Source organism: Lichenostomus cassidix, chromosome 3 (genome assembly GCF_008360975.1).
Source record: "Lichenostomus cassidix isolate B80296 chromosome 3, HeHo_3.0, whole genome shotgun sequence".
NCBI classification, from domain to species: Eukaryota; Metazoa; Chordata; class Aves; order Passeriformes; family Meliphagidae; genus Lichenostomus; species Lichenostomus cassidix.
This window is the reverse complement of record NC_139483.1, coordinates 35,183,269-35,203,883: the sequence shown is the minus strand read 5'-3', so window position 1 is coordinate 35,203,883 and position 20,615 is coordinate 35,183,269. Positions and strand designations below refer to the sequence as shown.

Sequence of the window (20,615 nt, the reverse complement as noted above, 5' to 3'; positions counted from 1 at the left end):
AATGGTGGTGAAAAAGGATGTCCTCCAAAAATATTTACTTTCACACTAGCTACCAGCCTTCAAAATGCCTGTCTATAATCTTTCTTAGACCATCATCTAATACGTTATCTAACTAACCAATCTTAGAACCAAAAGTTCTAAAAAATAAACTACATGCAGTCAAAGGTACAAAAAAGAACTAGTATGCAAGACAGTAAACAGCTAAAAGAGCAGTCTCTTGTACTTTACAGCAATCCTCAGCCTACAGGAGTTTGTACAATAGAAAGTCAACAATCTCTACAGATTTTAAATATATATGTAAACATTCAACTGACAATTATATATTATATAAAAAATGTATTCCATTTTCAGTAACGACTATCCTACATTGTCAGTTTCAGTAGGGTCACAATAGCATGCCCAGTTCTCTCAGGCTTTTTTTTTTTTTTCCAATCTAAGTTCACACTGATCTGCATCAACTAGTTAAAATTGGGAAAAAATAATTAACACTGGAAAAAATACTACATCTTTGAACAGAAGTTAAAAAAACAGCTATAAGACACAAGCTGATATGTTTACTAAAATTAGCAGGCAATTTGCCTGTAACAGCACAGCACTAACCAAGTGACCCAGGAACACAGGTTTGTAGGGGACCCCTTGGCAAAGATTTCTGGCCAGATAAGGCACACCAGTCCAAATCTGCCACCTGAAGCCTGTGCTTTCACCACTCCTTTGATGAGCTTTGCTTTGTCCAACATTAAAGCAGGCTTTCACACTTCATCACCAGCTGCCTCCAAAAGAGGCTGAAGGAGCAATGCTGTGACACTTCAGTGTATTATTGAGCTCCAGTTGGTTGATGCTGTACTCCTTCTGCTGATCATTTCCAGAACCGTACTAGAAAGGTCCCTTTAAAAAAAAAATCTGCACACACAGATGGTAAATTCACAAAATCAAGCTGTTGGAGCTATCCTGTTGCCAACAAGTGAGAACACAAGATGTGAAAGGAACACCCAGAGTTACTGGAGAGGTATCACAGGAATTCAGGCCCACAAAGCATGCCTGTTACTGAGATCAGAATTCCCTACTGGTTCCAATAAGAAGCAGATTTTTGTTTCTGAAACACCACTTGTTTTCAATTACAGCCATCTATACCTTCTGCTAACATTTTTCTGAGATGAGACCTTGTACCTGACAGTATATCCATCTTCAGAGCAGAGCTATGACAGACTTGCTGAATCCAGGATATTCCAGGAAATTAATCTCTGTCCAGCTTTCCTTCTGTTCAGCACCTTGTTCTTTAAAAAAAGATATCTGGAAAGAAGTAAATTAATTCCCTGCTTTCCTACATATCATTACCACCACGATCCTAAGAAAACACGCAAGAACACATCTTCGTGACTGAAGTTGAAAAAGTTGCATTCCTAGACAAAATAGGAAAAAAAAAAAAAAATCAATAGAGGATGGCAAAACAGAAGCTCTGTAGAGGCAAGCCTCCTCTAGGAGCTAATCCCAGGCTGGGATGTGCCCAGGTTCCCACCAGTCCTTGATTGCACAGCAGCAGTGTCCAGATCAGCACATCAACCACACTGACAGTGGATGACTCCACTTTCTAGGAGTGGGAAAAGAAAAAGCCATTCCAAAAGTATCTGGGCAGCCTCACGCAACATACAAGATCTCAAGGTATTCAAAGAGGAATTGAAACAGGAACTAGCCTGTCTGCTCCCTGCCAATATTACAGACCTGACCTCAGAGGGATCTTTCAGCCCTGTAAATTGTCCTAATTGTCATTCATAGGAATTATTTTTGGCACTCATTTCAACAGCTGTATCTAAACATCCACCTTTTGCTTCACTTGATACAACTGCTTTGGTTGGTGAAACAGTCCATTTCCTCTCTCCATCTCTGGCTCCTACACCTGGATCCTGCCAAGGTCTGTAGTCTCATGACTCCAGACACTCAGTTTTCCATTTTCCCATGCCAATATTAAGCTGGCTGAAATAGATTTAGCTTCATGTGATCTCCAAGAATAATAATTCTATCTACCTGAAAAGGTCTCGCTACAGAGTTAGGAGAAAATCCTTAGGCTGAGAAAGGTCACATGAACAACAAAGCCCACTGCATATGGAAGCATGCAGAGGCATTTTGGATAGCACATAACAGATGACTGGATTTGTCAATCCAAAGCTGATTCCTCTACATCTGTGATAATGTCTCACGCAAGTAGGTACAGAGATTTTGGCAAAGCACAAAATGCTGTAGGTACCTTCTAGAAACACTTTGAGCATCATAGCCCAGCAACTAGCATAATATCAGACAAAAATATCAGTTTATCATCTTATCTTTTCTTACAAGAGGAGCCCTTTATGCCTGGACATTATTTCAGGAACAACAGAAAATAAGTGTTCTCTAGAGGCTGCCACAAGCTTTCTGAGCAGAGTGTTTAAAAGATGACCTTTTCTTCAGGCAAGAAAAAATTACATTCTTTCCTTTTCTCTTCCCTCCCCACCCCTCCACCCCCTTTTCTTTAAAGTATATTTTAGTACCGAATTTGGACAACTGGCCTTTATCACAACAAAAATTCCTTGAGAATGCTTGTGTGTGGAGGGAGGGGGGAAAAAGAAACTATACTACAGGAATCAGTACTGATAAGACAGGAATTGTCTGGCCTTTTTGTACTGGTTTGTTGCACTGCTCCTCATGGGGCTAAGCAGAGACACCAGGTGATATGTCCAACTGGTCTGGATAGGAAGGAACAGGAAAAAAGCCTGATGATTTCACTGGAAATTTCCCCTTCATATTAGTCACTTGCTTCACTGATAGGAATGAAACTGGACTCAGAGTACTATGAAATACTAAAATTGTGTAGCAATTTCTCTGTCTTGCAAGACTGTGAATGTATTTGTTCCTAAAGCCCACACTGCTCTACCTTCTACTTTTCTCAAACAACATACTGGCTTAGGGCTTAGAACTCCAAGGGAATTCAGGTGAATTTCTCTTCCTATTACACAAGACATGTAGGAACCTAGCTTAATTTGTGGGTCCACAGGTAGATGAACTAGGACAACAGTACAAAGCATTTTGGAGGGAAAAAGCCTGAGATAGAGGTTTTGAGACAAAAAATAACAACATTGGCCAGTGTCTACTGATCTCTGTTCTCAGATGAAGATTTGGAAAGGAGTGGCAGGATGCACTATGTTGTCAGGAACCTATGACTACTCAGGTGCAGAACTCTACAATCACATGCTACCCCTCCATGTTCATCTTTATAGTTTCAAACACCATAAAACACAGTTAATTTCCTAGTCCTGATTATCTTGCTCTGGAGACTGGAAGCAAGACAGACTATGCCCTCCTTACATCTCTCCAAAACCAACACCTGTTACAGGACAGAAACTTTTTTTATCACTGACTTCACCTGAAAGAGGAAGGACAGCAGTTGCTGAAAACACCTAAAACTGTTCATATTCAACTTGATTGCCACCCTCCTGTGCACATCCCTCCCCCCATCAAATGGGGTCTCAAAACAAATTAAGGTCAGACCCATCAATAATAACAAGTACAATTAGAAGAATTTCAGATTCACATTAAATATTTAAGCTAAGAGAAATAATATCGAAGACTGGCTAAGTCACCAGCTACTGAAGAAACTAGAGAAAAAAACTCCCCAGCAAGATGGGTGTTTCCTTGGTTCTTACAGCAATCAGATACAATCATGAACCTCAAACACAAGCAAGAAGAATAATTCATTCCAGTACAGCCATACACACTTATATAAAAAGATAAAACATAATACAAATACAACAAACCAGAACAGAACACAAGCACCAAATCTTACTCTCCTCAGTTACACAAGATGTTAGAATTCCCTGTCAGACTCTGTTCTAGGCTGAACTTGAAAGGTCACTAATGTAAATTAACAATAATTCCTCCAAAATTATAGTAAAAATGATAGTACATCACTATCATTCTAAGGAAAACAGAAGTTGACTGATATTATGGGATGTTCTGTTCAGGTAAGGAAATCTGGCTCATAAGTAACAGTCCAAAAATCCACTGAAATCTTACAGTTAAAACAAGAAGCTGCTTTAAAAAAAAAAAAAAATCTGTCAAATCTTCCAAGTATGATTTTTTTGAAAACACTTGCAAGGAACAACTTTCTATAAATCTGACATACTGGACTTCTTTGAAAGCAAAGAAAACACTTACTGTGGTTGCATTTGCTGAGGTAACCCAACAGGAGGTTTCTGCTTGATTGTGAATGCCATCTGAGTCATAGGGCCAACCTTTGGTGGGATCTGAGCCTTCTGGGAGAAGGTCTGCTGGGCAGCCTGCTGGGGTATTGGCCATGGGGGAACAACAGGGCTCCGGCCTCCAGTGGAAGACGTGTCTTGCACGACTGTATCCTCACAGGAATTACCTTTTGTTCCTGGTTTACACACACAAAGTTGAGGTCGCAGGCACATCCCTCCATTTTGGCACGGTGGTGCACAGTTAGCTAAGAAAAGACATTTTAAAAAGCACCTGTGAAACAAAGCATGAAGGAAAATGCAAACCCTCCCCACAATAAAAAAGGCATTAATTGTTAATGTTAATTGGAGTAGGAGAGAGCAACATTGCTGAGCTACACAAAAGATAATACACAATCTGGTATAGCTTTTGCTGATTTCTTGCACAGCAGACATGCACATTTTAACAACTTAAAAAAATAAAATGCTGGATCTAAATAACAGGAAATGCATTAGTTAAATCAAGAAATATAGCACTATTTCAAATCTTCTTCCTTTCTTCTCAGCATACTCTTCTCCTCATACTTTAACAACCCAAACTGCATCTGATGAAGAAGTATTACACAGATTACAGAATTTTACCACTGATCCAGGCTGGGATTCATTTTATCACTACTTTAAAATCAGATACTGTGTAAGTACCTAGAATGAATCCCCACAGTCACATTGCAGACCACCAAAATGATGTAGAGAAGCATGAAGCATTTCAACTCTTCCCCCTCTAAAATCCAAGTGACGTTCCCTGCAGTACCCACACCATAACAACACAAGAGACATGAAATGCTGCTACAAAGACATTGCTTCACCTAGGAAGAAACAGACAGGTGCTTGTGATTGTCCCAAACCAGCTTCTATACATTCTTTGTACCATCAGTAAAAAGGGATCAGATTATTCAAAACACAATGCACCTTCAGAGAGGATGAATTACACTGCTTTGTGTTGCTCTATCTAGTGACTACAGAGGGAGTCTGAATAGCCAGCCTAGACTCAACACCCAGATGGTAGACCTAGTTGATTCAGGATCAATTCCACTCTGAACAAGCAAGAAACTTGGAGGAGCAGGAAATCCCATCAAAAAAATGGAGGAGGAGGAAACAAAGCAAAAGCAATTGTTGATTATATATATTATTTAAAAAAAAAAGTCAACCCACAACCCTGGTCCAAATAAATCAGAGTACTAAACACTTCCATCAAGTTCTAATACATACTTCTTTATATAAAAATTAATTATATACACAAGAATATAAATGAATTAACTCATTAGGATGGGACTGTGTTAGTTTGGAGGAGTAGCTTGTCAACTGGCAGATGTATCATATAAACCAACTGCACACAACACCAGAATTCCCTACAACTAAAACCTGAATTTTGCATGGGGTTTTCCTCACATACACTTTCCCCTTCATGTGAAGCTTATCTTTTCAATAATACTTGCAGGGCTATTTTAATTGCATGTTATCTATCTCCCTGCAACACAAAAGCAATAATTTGCTTACTTACATCTGTTTATTTTTGAGACTCTCTCTTGTCTTTGACTACTGGAAAACTGAAGACCTATGAACTTGAGAAGAGATTTGCAACAAGCATGTGCTGCAATATACAAGCCAAGTCTTCCTTGTGCCTTGTTTCTAAAACTTAAATTTTGCTAGAAACAGTAAAAATCCATTTATATGCACTTCACTAAAATGCATCACATCTTGGAAAATAAATTCAGGAGCCTAAAATTCTAATTAAATTCCACTGGCTTTGGAGGGACTTTTAAGACTAGAACAGTGACCCCATCACCTGGGTCATCTGTAGGAAATGTGCAAAGATCTCAGTAAAGAATTTGGGCACAGTTGAGAATGCTTTAGAAAAACAGCTCCAAAAAATTCTTAAGAAAAATGAAAAGCAAGACTTTCAAAAGTCCCATTTTTACATTGAAAGAGTATTCATACTGAACATATATTTCTGGAGATGTATGGACATGCACCTATATTAACCTCTATGTTTCTTGAGAAGTTACTTAAAAAAACAAGGACTAAAAAAAGAAGTAAGCTAACAAGACCACACCAAAAGTCAGCATGGCAAAATATCCACTCTGCCAGGACACCAAGCACAGCACATCTCCTCTCTAAAGTCACGTAAAAATGTCTGCACACACAAAAGACAACCCCGAAAAAACTGCAACTCTTTTTTCCCATAGTTAAGAACCAAAGTTGTGCTTCAGAAGCCCACAAGAAATTGAGTTTCTACTTATCAAAGGGAACTTAAGGTTGCAATGAATTTAAAACTATGAAGCTAGAAACAGAAGCTGTTTTGAAATTACCTTATCCTTTTTGCCCATGTAGACTTGAACATTCTTACTTCACTGACAGCAACGCAAACCATGGAAGTTTCTACACACATCACATGTACATAAAGCAAATGCTCTGCAGGACAAACTGCATTACTTTAACTGGCATTTAACAAAACAAGCATCAGGAGATGCAGCAATTGTGCTATAAAAGAACAGTGACAACAGGTTGAAAACCCCATCCATTTGATCTGCACAGCAATGAACACTTTGACTGAAGTCTTTCATTAATGTTGCATAATAGAAGAGCACAAAACTGGATAAAAGATCACGTACTTAGGAAAGAATTAAAATGAACATTTTAATTGACATAATACAGCAGTTTAGTTTTTAAGATGTCCAAGACAGCTGCAGTGTGCCAAATGAATGACCTAATTATTTTGTTTGAAGACAACAATAATGGCCCATATAACTGCAAACACCAGTATTTTCCATAAAGCTAAGCTTCCAAAAATGAAGCATGGAAGTATTAAGTTCAAAACTGAAAAGCAGGCCAATATACTGCTTTTAAAGGCAATTGGCTTGGTCCTATTCAATTTGAGGAGGTCATGACTGGAAATTCAAAATGGAGCTTGGCAAAGATGCAAATAATGAGACTAGGCTTCATGGGTCAGATTAAAGATCCACTTAGTTCAGTCTTCTGCCTCCATTACTAAGGTGGATGCTTAAGGACAGGGTGAGACACAGTAAAAGTTTATACCACTGCAGCTTTTAAGAATTAGAGGCTCAGCAATTTCCTGAGCAAGAGTGCTGTTTTTGTGTTTAGAAAGTCTCAACATATTTTTCTGTCAGAGGTTGACTGATCTGCTCTTTGAGCCACTACACTTTAACATCCAAAACTTGCTGTGCCATGGAAGTCGGCCACATTGAAAGGCCAGGCATAGACAATATAACCAATCTTCCCTCACTTTCCAGAAGTGTGGTTTGTGGCAAGGTCGACCTTGGCTGATAGAGCCTACTGAGCTGCTCTATCAGACAGGGGAAAGAAAATAAGATCGAAAACAATTTATAGGTTGAGATAAGGCAGTTTACTAAAGCTAAAGCAAAAGCCAAAGCTTGCATGCACTCAAGTAAAGAGGAAAAAAAATAGTTTTATTCTTCCCATCAGCAAGAGATGTTCTGCCACTTCCCAGGAAACAGGACTTCAGCACCCATAGGGGCTGCTCCAGAAGGCAAGCATTGTAAATAACAAATGCCCCTGTGTTCCTCCTCCTTTCCTTAGCTTTTCTATCTGAGCTGATGTCATACGGTATGGAAAATCCCTTTTGTCAGTTTGGGTCAGCTCTCCCAGTTGTGTCCACTCCCAGGATCTTGCCCACTCCCAGCCTATTGATGGGGGAAATGTCAAGAGAGCACTGGTGCTGTTCCAGCATTTCTCAGCAGCACCCAAAACCCTGGAGGGTTACCAACACCTTTCGAGGTACCAATGCAAAATACAGCACTCTGAGGGCTGCCATGGGAAAATGAGCTCCAGCTCAACCAGACCCAAAGCAGTGGGAAAGGAACAAGGACTCTTTTGGATTGCTTTTGTGTTTCAAGATCAAGCTATCTGTATCTACTAAAAATAAAGCCACAGTGACACATTTAGGTATTTCCAAAATACCTAAATCACAAAAAACCCAAAGCTGTATCCCAAAATGCTCATCCTTTTTATGCATCTTTCCTTAAATCAACTACTGCTCACCATTCTCTCAGGCAGACTGCTACTGGGTTTTACAAATGCATATCAAGCCTGGTATGGTTGTATTTGTGACATTCTTTCAGAAAAGCAATGGTAAAATAAGATTACCATTAGGTTTAAACACACCCCTTCCAAAACATCTCACGTTGGTTTGGGACTGATCTGTACATACACACTTTTCAGTCCATGTGTCCCTATCATTACAGTTCAAGTGTATATAAATATTTGCAGAAGCAAGACCTAAAATAAAAGGTTTATAATGGCTTCAAAACACGTAAATATTTTAAAACTTCTACATATACAGAATGTATTTGTTTTAAAACATTCTAAATTAAGCATAATTTATTATCTGGAATCAGTAAGTATAAAACATTGTAATGCATGGAAGGAGTTTAAGTAAAAATTTCTCTTTTATCCCTTCAAATGAATCAAAACACAAGTATAACTGGCTCCACTTGTCCTAAAAAATGTTTGTGTTAAACTAACATTAAACTAATGCTAATTCTTGGATTAAGATTATTACAATCTCATTCCTATGCTAATCACTTATTTTAACATCTTCAAAAGTAACACCACATTTACAAGTTTATTTCCTTGTGTCTCAAGATCCTGTGGAAAATAGAAACTCACAAAAAATGTATTTTTCAGTGAGAAACTCAGAATAAACAAATTTAAATGTCCCAAAAATTTATTGCACACAAGCTTCTAGCCTTTTAGCCTCAGCTCCACCTTTAAGCATTTCCTCTAACAAGCAACTGCTGTTGGTTTGTACTTAAATGTCCACATTTTTCAAAGTAATTCCTGAATTTCTAATACTTTGACACAATTACACTACAACAGTGTTGTGAGTCTTATGCTATTTCTAATGCACTCATCCACCAGAGTCCTTTCTTTTTCCGCATGAAATATACCTTTTTTTTCAAAACTCCTCTTGAGCACACATAGTAGTCCAGCACCAGTTTAAGCAGAATGCACTGACTTCCAACAAATTTCACCACAGTGCACCTTGGCACAGAATATATCAACTTCTCCCATAAGAGTGCATTAATCCAGTCAGGCACAACACATGCCAGAGGGCAAATAACAGAAAATACAGCAACTGGAAAGAGGATTTTAAGTATAGAGCTGTTTCAGATTCCAGCATAAAATGGCTGAAAAATGATGCATGCATCAAGTTCGCAGAAAGAGGAAAAGCCTGTGACAAATATCCTGTGACACGGATACATCTGCGCTGAGGGCGGAATTTTCAAGCTCCTTTACATGCAACATAGGAATACTGTTAAAGGCATAACAAATACTGCTTTATTTCATTAATTCAAGATTTTTATTCCTCAAGCACACAAGGAAACCAAACCAAAGCTTGTCTTGGTTGACTGCACATCCTAAACAAAAAGCTGAGATACAAAGGCACCTTTAACTCCTGCTGGGTTGAAAGACAGAGTGATGCTCCCCCACCGATTCCAGAAGAAAAGCAGTGAAGCGCTTTCCTTGGAAGGCAACAAGCTGTGGGTTCTGAAAGGAAAGAGGAATATTCCAGTTTCCCTCAGAAAAACTTGAATATGGTGCTGACATCCTGAAGAAGAGCAACATTTTTTTAGAATTTTCTGTTCTCTGAATCACCCTACTGCTTAGCTCACCACTTAATTTTACGCTTTTATTCTGAATACCATTTTAAGTATTAAGTCATTGCCAGGACTGAGGATGCAACACTGGAATCTAGAAACCCAAAAGCTAACTGAAGCTAATGCTTTTCTGGGGAGCTAGTTCTCTGAGTATCTCACACCAAAGAGGTTTTGAAAGTTGAATTTTACCAGAAATACATCCAATAATTCTAAACAGTCACTGAGAATGGGGGAGAGATGAATTTGCAACCAAGGATGATACAACCTTGTTGTAAGCCCATTCTATTAAAAGAAAAAAAAAGTTGAAATTACTTTATATAATCCTAAGAAATTACTTTAACTGCAAAAAACCTGTGCAATCTCTATGCTACTAACGGAGGTAATATTACAACCATTTGTGTCTTTCTACACAGGAACTTGCTTTTATCATAACTATATGGTCTTAAGGAATGCTTTCCCTAAATATACTTCAAATGAAAGCATGTGTCAGAATCATTTGCTGTCCACTCCAAACCATCAGATTCATTCCCACACTGGCATGTAAACATGACCTCCTGAAGGGAGGGAAACAAAAAACAATGCTTTTGGCATATATATTCCTTTTAAAACAAGCACACAAAAACACAGTTTCCCTCCTAACTTAATGGCAATATATACTATGAAGATACATAGAAAATAATATTAATAAAGTAGTTTAATCTCTAAATGCCAAGATTAATCAGAATTTAATAGCAACAGTACTCAAATACTTCAAAAGCTTAACTTCAGCAAAAGAATGCATTATTCTATCAGTAACAAGAATATAACACACTGTTTGATATTTGGCATTTTCATTCATGTTGTGTTTACTGGAGTTTATATAATATAAATAGATAAGACCATACAATCTGAGAGACATGTTAAAGTATTTAATTATAGGAGATCATAACTATACATATTTTGACAATACAAACATTTCACATGCTACAAATCCCTTTATCATTCCAGTGTCAACAAAAATAACAAATAAAAATTGTTCACTACAGAATGGACTACGCCAAGGAAACCAGCAGATTCACATAATACACACTGTTCTTGCTGCTGGAGTGATTAACACTCCAGTATGCAATCCTTTTAATTCTCTTAGCATTTCTTGGTATAGTGCTTACTCATTTTGTAACAAAACACTTCATAATAAATACATAAGAAACTTAAACTAAGACAAACTCAGTAAAAAGGCAACTGGAAATATTTAACTGGATGCAGGATTCAGACAACTGAAGTGTTACAACAAGGAGTAAGACTAGAGAAAAGACTATTAATCACAACAGGGTGAGCAAACCACTAAGTACAATAAAGTTTTTTCTAAATCAAACCAATTCTCAATAAGAGTTCACCATTTAGTTGAGCTTATCTGAAAATTCAGGCCTAAACTGCCATCTAGAGATAATAAAAACCTGGTCTAAATTATTAAAAAAGCAAGTCATGCCTTAGGACACAAAACAATTCCCCATATTCATGGATTGCTATCTGCACTTCCCCAAGAAAAGAACATGCCCAAGCAGACCTATTTTTAGCTCTGTATTTAAATGAACATCTTGCCTTGCTAACATGTAAAGTGCTTGTTCCCCCTCTGTGTGCAGTCATAGATGCAGAGAGATGTTAAAAGTTAGCTTCCTTTCTATAGTCTGTGTGGAGGATTTATTTTCTAGGAATAAATTAGGCTACACAAGTACTGCTGCTTTTAAAGGCAAAACAAAAAAACAACTTAAGAAAGAAGCCTCAAACCCAACCCAACATCAGTCTAACAACTAACATATCAGTTACAGAACATGGACTGATTTGACAGCCTGAACCACTGATAATCTGCCAACACCAAATACTGCAGAATTAGAAAAAGAAGACCGTTTAGGGAGGTGTGTGCCCCTCTTCATCCACCCTCCACAAATCCTATAGCTCCTAGGCAATCCAAGCTTCATTTAAGGCAGGATCAGTTGGCACAAGCAGCCCTTCATGGTAAAAGCTGCGTTCTTCAAGTTCTCACAAAGAGCAGAACCTCACCCCTCACTACAGCCCCACTTTTCCAAAGTTTGGGACACTCACTGATCCCATACACATAGCTACTTTGCCCTGCTCTCTCACTTTGCAGGAGAGGAAGGAGAGGGGAGCATGTCCCTCTTCCAGCTCTTCCCTTCTCCATGCTCAGGAAGAGTGGCCGTGCAGAGGAGAGGTGTAAGACTAGCACTGTAAGTATCAAAGTATTACTTCACTGTCAATACACCATTTTGTTCCTGCACACATGCAGAACCAGACAGCGCACAACTGATGGATGAACCACAGCTTTTCCTGGCACCTATACAACTTTCTACTCCACTGCCAAATTACACACTGAAAACAAACAGCCAACAAACTGAAAGGGAGTGGAGGGGGGAGGGAAACCCACCTCTGTTTTCTGTGTTCCTTCTGATTCTCTATTAAGAAGAGAAGTGTTCAGGACCATTTATCCACTGTAGATTTACCACACCTTTACTGCATGTCCTGCTTCTTTTGTTAACACTAACAGCTGCAATGAGCTGAACAAGTTCACTATCAATCTGTCATCTGCTTCAGTGTGGGAGCACAACACCTTAACAACTTTCTTTTAAGGTGCTGGTTTTTCTTCTGGTTTTCTTTTTTTTTTTGTTCTGTCTTAGTTCTATACACACTTGTAGTATTTGTATGAAACAGACTATGTACCACTATAAGCTTGTTTCCAGTAAAGTCCCAAGCGTCTCACAAAGAAAAGGCTGGGTAGGTTTCACTTCATACTAATTGTGGATTGAAGTTTCCTCACCAAAATCAGGAAATGGCACATGGCACAGTTACATGTGTACAGCAGGCAACAGCTAACAGCTCCCCCATCTTCTCACAGCTCTTTTACAGCCTCATCTCACAGGAGGGAGGTTGGCTGCCAACCATGGCCAGGAGTCAGACACTGTGCTCAAAGTCTGCATTACTGCTGGGTCAGGTCAGAGTCTCTCTTCGAGCTGTTGTGCCAACTGCACTTACACAAGTTTGGTTTGTGTTGTGGGAACATCTTTAGATATATGCACTCTGTGTCTTTTAAGATGCAAAGGAAAAACAGTCTAGATAATAAAAAGCTACACTTAAAACATGAACACTCGAAAAAAGCACCTCATGTATTTCAGTCTCATATTGGCATTCTTTCCAAGAGACCAGACTACACCTTGTCCAAAATTAAACACTGAGCCCTCAAACACACATACCGTGGGTCTCAGGTCATCAAACCCATTGGGTTTTGTCCATAGATCAGCTCCATGTTGCTTGCTACTGTAGTCAAAGACTAGGCAAATTTGGACCCTGTCATTCTACCCCCTTTCCAAGGGCATTAAGTGAAAAATAAAGCAGAGTAGAATTACCACTGAGTGCTAACAAGAGCTTTCCCACTACAAAAGCCCATCTATTTCCTGTACATGAAATTCAGAAGTTTTATTTACGTATTACAGTAGCAAGCACAGCAAAGGCAAAACCAAGCTTTTCAAGCTTTCAGCTTTTCAATTCTGAAAAACTGTTTAAAAACCACATCAAAGGATAGATTAAAAAGGACTAATGTATAGGTCAGTCACACGGGGTCAAAGTAGTTTGTCTCTTTAAAATTCAGACATTAAATTTTTATTTAGACATAATTGGAAGGAGATTGATACTGCTTTTACTGAGATGATGATCTTAGAATGAGGAGAAACAACATTTGGGGACAGTATGTTATAGTTAGGCTTTGTATACACCATGTAAATAAACAGAACTTGGTAAAACTCAAAGCCACAAAGCTGATTGAGCACAAGCCTCAGGACCTGGTTTTGACCAGAAAACCTCCAAGAAGCACAGCTGCAAACATTTGAAGCACTCAGTTCCAATGATCAAAAGTACAGCTCTCCCGGATACCACCATTTCTAAGAGCTGAAGACAGAAAAAGAGTAGATTCTGAGCAACCAATACTGAAATATTTAGTGACACAGATTTTTACATCTAAACTGCAAGACCCATGTATGCTCTAAGTTTGCATGTCTGGATCCTAACCCTATTTCAGAACAAGACCTAAGCATGCAACTTTTCCCTCACCTTCCCCAAGAAATTCAGGAGCACAAGCTGGAAGCAACCTAGGGCACACTCCACCCAGGTGATCTAGAACTACTGGTCACATCAAGTGCCCATGTCCTGAAGGAAGCTCAAAGCTAAATCATGCTAACTCAGCCACAGCAAATATACCTCTGGAAGTCTGTGGATCAGGTGGCTCAAATGGAACAGCAGTACACAAGCAGAGGGCAGGCAGATTAAGAAGCTGAACAAAGGGAACCCTTCTTCAGAGCAAGTATTCACATAACTTTCTAGTCTCCAGCCTCTACAGCAGCAAGTATCTACAGTTGCGCATTTTCTTATTTTGAAAAATAAATTAAACCTCTATAGCATCTTTATTTAATGTTGAGCCAGTCAGCTTTTTAAAAAAGAGAATTAGCAAGATTATCTTTCAATACCAAGAAAAAAGACAAAAGACTATTTTCGCATTTTCTGGTGACCTTCCCAAGGTGCCCAAGCACATGACAGACAGTTCATGATCCAACTCTTAGAATCCAGTCCAGTTCCAACACCAGAATACTATCCCTATGCATGGAATACATGCATGCACACACAAAAGCTAAGACAGACTTAAGACCCTTTTTATCTTAACTGACAATGATGGCATACCTGGGTTCTACAGAGACAGCAATTCCTCTCTGTAGAGGAAATTTACTCTAAATCTGTTCCTGTAAAATCCACTTCCTCACCTCTTTGCCCTGTGAGCCTTGGAGTAAAGATCTCATGCCATTAAAAACTGCCAGCTCTCTCCTTCCCATTTTTTTATCCATCCAGTTTACATTGAGAACACTCACAAAAATACTGCTATTAATATTCCAGACAAAACATATACATTTTACAATGGGTTTACTACTACAATAAGGTGGTTCTCATTTATCTTTTAAAGATATCAGATTCTACATACAATAGATAATTTTCTCTTACATTCCCAACATAAAAAACAGCACCTTGTACCATTAAGCAAACAAAAGCAGAACAAACAGAAGAGTGTATTTTGTAGAAGTAGTTTTAAGTAACAGAAATTTAGTAGTAAGTAACGAAGTAGGAGACAACAATTTTCAACAGAATGAACATGAAGTTGGGTGGTAGGAACTCCTGATTTCCAGCACAGGCCTTCCTGACAGTTGTTTTAACTTGTCCAAGACCATATTTAACCTATGGTTTAATTTCCATAAATGAAATAATAAAACCACCACACTCTAAGCTTTACTTGCCTTACAGACATGTTACAGAGCTAATTAATGTTTCTATAAAGCTCTGTTATGCAACAAGTACTAACAAAACATGGTGCCTTGGTGGTATCTTATTACTGCACTTGCACAGATTATAACCCATGATAACTATGACTGGAAGACAATCGTTGTCCTAAACCCTTTCATGTGCTTCTAACTTTCCAAGATTTTTACTCCTGTGGTTCAACTTTTCCCACCTTCGTCTTTACCCAAGGGTGGATGTTCTGAAAGCTTCAAAAATGTTGGTTTTGATTGTTAGGCATCAAACACCCAGCATAATGCAATTCTGAATACTTTTAACACTGAGTGTTATTGTTTCATCTTTATAATTAGAATGATGCAGCTCTTCATAATTTAAGTCACACTGAGTTTGAAAAAAGTTCTTAAAACTTTACAATGTAAAACTGAAATATTAAGGACAGAGGGGGGAAAACCCTACATGCCTAAATTGGATATGGTAGGCACTCTCATACAGTTTGCAGAAAGACAGAAGCTCACCTTCTGAGGACTGTCAGGCATCCAAGAGAACATGAATAAATGCAAACACAACAGGCAGTTTGGCTTCAGACCGAAATTTAAATAAAAAGACTTGCAAAGTCCCCTTGCCTCCTCCATACAGATGCTGCCCTCTGACCTGCACAGAAACATTTCAAACACCCCCTGTTGCTGCTACTGAGGGAAAAGCAATGTGGCTGCCACTGCTCCCAGCCAGACTGCCACCTGCCTGGACAAAAGTCACCCAAGGGAACGGCAGCCACAGCGTCACGCGTGAGAAAGTAGGGCTAGCAAACACCACCATGCAAGGCAAAGGGAAGGAAAGGCAGCCTGGCTGCAAGACCTCACTCTTCCCTTCACCCCCTCTTTCTGTGGGTCCTAGGCAGGCTTTATTCACACAGGTGCAGCACAGCAGAAACACATGCTGCTTGTTCCGGCCCAGGACTACACCTGAGCTAATAAACCTCACTGATCAGAGCTGGCTCTCAGCACTCTGGTTCTGGAAGCATGCTGCAGACAAATGGAAGTTGGCTCTGGAAAGAGCCAGTATGGGTCTGGGGTTTATTAGCTCAGGCTTTGCACCATGCAAAAGAATAAAATCTGGCCCTAGAGACAAAATAGCTTATTAAAGTGATACTGAGCCTAAACTAATAAACCCTGACAGAATCAAACTGACTTTGCATCAAGTCTGTCCAGGTGTGCCAGCATCTGTGGCACAATTAATCCACTGCTGCAATAAGCCACTCTAAACCAACGGAGCCCACTATCTGAATTTCAAAAAAACAAAAAACTTACAGGAAACAAAGGGGTTAACTGTTGTTCAGTTATAGGGTTTCTTTACTTCTCAAAGGAACATCAGCAGCTTCCAGAAAAGGTGATATGTGGCTTTTATGACTGTGAGACTAATCTTCCATGGCTGAATCAAGTCAATGCTATCTCACAGTTTGCCTAAGTTACAAAACAGACAACTTCAGTACATTTAGTGCTTCCCTTGGCCTGCCAAGAGAGGGGTGAAACTGAGAAAATCCAAGCCAAGTGTATTATACCACTGCTAGGAGGTATTAGAGTAGCATCAGAGCAGGGAGTAAAAATATTTAATGCTAAGGAGAGCCTAGTATCAGAGGCACAAAATGAGAAAGGTCAGGGAGAAAATCCCCCCACCTTTCTTTCTTTTAACTGTCTTTGTTACTCCATTCCTCCAATAACTGTATGAGCTAACAAAGTAATTAATGGATTTAAACTAAATTCAACACATACATCACAAAAAACTTCAATTGCCTGATGTACTGAAGTCTCCTTACTGAAGACCCTAAAAAATAAAAAGGAATCCAAAAAAAGATGAATGATAATCAGAGAAGTGAAAAAGAAAAAACTTGAAGGACAAAAAGCAAAGAAAATTACTTAATTTACAAACAGAAGCAAACAAAAAAGTTACCTGGAAATGAAAGTTACTAGAAGACAGAGAAAAAGCCATAAAAAAGAACATTGTTTGGGTTTTGTTGAGAATAATGAAAATAAAATTGGCCAACAATAGCACAGTTAAAACACATTTTTCACTTAATGTCTTGAAATTACTAATATCTTTTTTCATTTTGATTAGTCTTTAAGCTAAGGCAGGTGTTTATTAAGCTCTGCACTTAGCCTCAGAATACCACTGTAAGCTGAAGGAAATCCTTCTAGTATTTGTAAGGTGTTAAGCAAAAAAATTGACTAACCTAACACAGCAGCATGCCTTTGAAAATGTTAATTTAGAAGAGTATTTTAAATACATGTCTAAATTGGTAGGGAAAATGTGAAGTTTTGTCTTTAACTACTGTCATAAAGTATTTGCTTCTTAGCAACAGGTCCATGCAGGTCAAAGGTACTTGACCTTAGTCAGGATTACAAAAGTGATTGCTCCCTATTGTGAAAAATCCCACACAGGGACAAAAGCCACTCAAAAAAAGGGAAAAAACCATAAAAACGAACCAAACAAAAAAAAAAAAAACCAAAAAACCCCAAAACCCCCAAAATCTTGAAAGCATTGTTTACTCCAGTTGTCTCAGGGACAGCAATATGTCCTGCTGAACTACAGCAATATTCCAAGATCTGCCCAGTGTCACTGATAGCCACAGGAGTTTCCTGAAGATGTAAGTCATTCCAGTCTTTCCTGACCTCATGACATCACTCCAGTTTACCCATTTGCAATCATTCTGAATCTAGCCCAAAGTACCAGAAGTTCTTCTGCTTTCACATCAGAAAGGACAGACAGAGCATAGCAGGATTGACTCGATCCTGCTATATGGATAGCATATATCCTACTTGATAGATGCTATTTTATGCATATATTTTGCGTTTCTAGTTATCCCAGTAAAGGTACATCACTATACAGGACATTCACCAAACCTACTTCTTTCACGTTGTTCACTGCTTCCAAAATTCCATGCCCTAAGCACGGGATCATCATGTGGGCTGCTGGTGAAGGGACAGTGTGAGTAGATGGCGACTCCTTGTTCCCCACCTGTGCTCCTCTGGTAGACTCTTTACCCTGTTAAGCCCCCCTTCTAAAAAGTCCTAAAAACCAAGGACTAATGGGGAGCAGATGTTCACACACACACACAAAAATCGCCGCCCCAAAGCTCTCTCCAAAAAAGCCACTATCTGGGCTGGGAATAAATATAAGAGGCACTCACTGATGGATGGATTTAAGGATGGAAAGAGTGTTACATCTGTTCTGTGGGTTCTGTAGCTCAGCCAGCACCTCTTTGCCCGCAGACGATCCCAACATCCACCACCTCACCAGGTGCCACCGCGGTCCCCTCGGGTCCCCCCACACCCCCTCCCGAACAGCACGGCTACTCACGTTTGATGCACCTCTGGGAGCCCGTGGCCTTGCTCCAGCCGTGGCAGCACTGCCCCCCGCACACATTGACCCTGCGGGAACAGCAAACAAGGACCACTGTCCGGCGCGGCATCCCAGCCGGCCCCGCTCCCCATCCCGAGCCGGGCCGCGGGGCGGGCGCTGGGCCGGGGAGACAAAAGGCGGGAAGAATGAAACCTCCCGATTAAACTCGACGCCTGGTGTCGGGCGCGGGGCCAGCCTCGGACTCCTGGGATGGGATGGGATGGGATGGGGGGAGCTGGGCCCGCGCCCAGCTTCAGGTGCCGCGGCGAGACGGCGAGCAGCCGCGATGTTCGGCGGGCGTGCGGCCAGCCGGGCACCGGGGCCGGGCAGGTAAGGCGGCTGTGCCCCCAGAGCCCGGTACGGCCCCCCCGCCCTCTGCCCCCTCCCGAGGGGGCGACAGGGGCCGCGACGAAGATGCTGGAGGCGGTCGGGAGCTGCGGCGGCGGAGCGGGGGACGTGCGGGACGGGAGGGCGCCTTACCCCGGCAGCGGCGGCAGCTGGTGCTTCTGGCGGAGGGGCAGGGCGGCGCTGCTGTTGCCGTGGGGGCCCGGCGGTGCCTTGGGCCGCGGGCCGAAGCGGGCCGGCTTGGCGAAGGAGGAGGCGTGAGCGGCGGAGCTGGGGTGGACCTGGCCGGCGGGGCCCAAGCGGAGCTGGACGCCGGCGCTGCCCGGTTTGCTCATCCGCTGGGTCCGCTCCAGGGGGCCGCCGCCGCCGTAGCGCGTGTTCAGCTGCACATTGAACGTGCGCTGCTGCTGCTCCCCCCCGAGGAGGGTCGGGCGCTGCTGCCGGCTGCCGGAGGAGCCCCCCCGGCCGGGCTGCAGGACGTACGTGATCCTCCTTAGCCTGCCCTTTTCGGAGGCTGCGAGCCCTGGTGACAAAAGTGCACAGGCAGCGAGGAGGAGGAGGAGGAAGCCCCATCTGATCCGACCCATTTCCACAGCGGGAGCCCCTGCAGCCGGCGAACTTGGCGGAGCCGCGGAGCAAGGGTTTTCCTCTCCGCCAAAGGACGCGTGTGTGTGAGACCTGCGCCCGGGGCGCGGATCCCTCCTCCGCTCGCTGCCCCCCAACCTGCTCCGGGCGGGGGGAAAAGGAAAAAAGCCTCAGGATCCTCCCGCCCTCCCCCCAAACTTTTAGGAAAGTTCAGCAAACACTTCGCCCCGCGGAGCAGGAAAACATCGTTGGAAGAAAGGAAGCGGCGGGTGCGAGCCGAGCTGCGAGCCGGAGCGGGAAGGGAGGAGGAGCAGCAGGGGAAGGGTGTTTGCTGGAGGGGGGTGGTCGCAATGGAGAGCAGATGTCTCGGTTGCCGGAGCTGCCGGGGGTCTGCGCGCGTGTGTAAGGAACGGCCCGTGAGCCGGCGCGGGCTGCTCCGAAGCCCCTCTTTAAGAGTTTCTCGGCGAGTGAGCTGTGCGAGGGGATGGGGCGGGCGGTGGGTGCCCCTGCCCGGTGCCGGCCCTGCCCCGGTGCCGGCCCCCGCAGCCAATCTGGGCCGCCTGACGTCAGGGGCGCTCCGGGGCGGGCGGGGGCCGCGGCGGGGCCAGGTGACCGCGGGCGGGGAGCGCGGCGGCGGCGGGTCCCGCTCCCGGGGGGCTCCGGGGGGCTCCGGAGCCTGCGCCGCTAAGCGAGCCTCGAAAATACCTGCTTTAACCGAGGGGCGCCGACTCGCCGTCTGCCGGGGACACAGCCCGCACAGCTGCCCCGAGCAGCTGGGGCAGTGTACCTGTGCTTAGGGAACAGCTGAGCTTTTGTGTTCTGTTGTAATGGAGGTGAGGCTTTAAAGCCCCAAAAGCGCTCTATGCGAGCTTCACTCTGTAGGTGGGAACTCGATGAAAGCACTTAAACACGTTGAAGGTAAGCACATTCCTCCGTCTCAGCCTGATGAGAGCCAGAGGTTGCTCTTAGCAGAAATCTTACCAGGATTAGGAGGGACCATATTCTTCCTTCTTTTTCTTTATGTTTGTACATATTAGCAAAGAATGAAATACAAACC

At 42.0% G+C, this 20,615-nt stretch overlaps 1 protein-coding gene across 7 annotated transcripts in view; it reads right to left on the bottom strand.

Moving 5' to 3' along the window:
- The window catches only part of LTBP1 (latent transforming growth factor beta binding protein 1), a 180,164-nt gene extending 160,207 nt beyond the window's left edge, over positions 1–19,957 (bottom strand). For all 7 annotated transcript variants that reach the window (XM_085055266.1, XM_085055269.1, XM_085055268.1 and 4 more), the window contains exons 1-3: positions 19,109–19,957; positions 18,587–18,657; positions 4,186–4,474 (exon numbers count right to left, since the gene is read on the bottom strand). In XM_085055266.1, coding sequence (XP_084911392.1) covers positions 4,186–4,474; positions 18,587–18,657; positions 19,109–19,560 — 812 coding nt within the window. In that variant the 5' untranslated portion in view covers positions 19,561–19,957. The remainder of the gene's footprint in view (positions 1–4,185; positions 4,475–18,586; positions 18,658–19,108) is intronic.
- Positions 19,958–20,615: the final 658 nt, after the last annotated feature.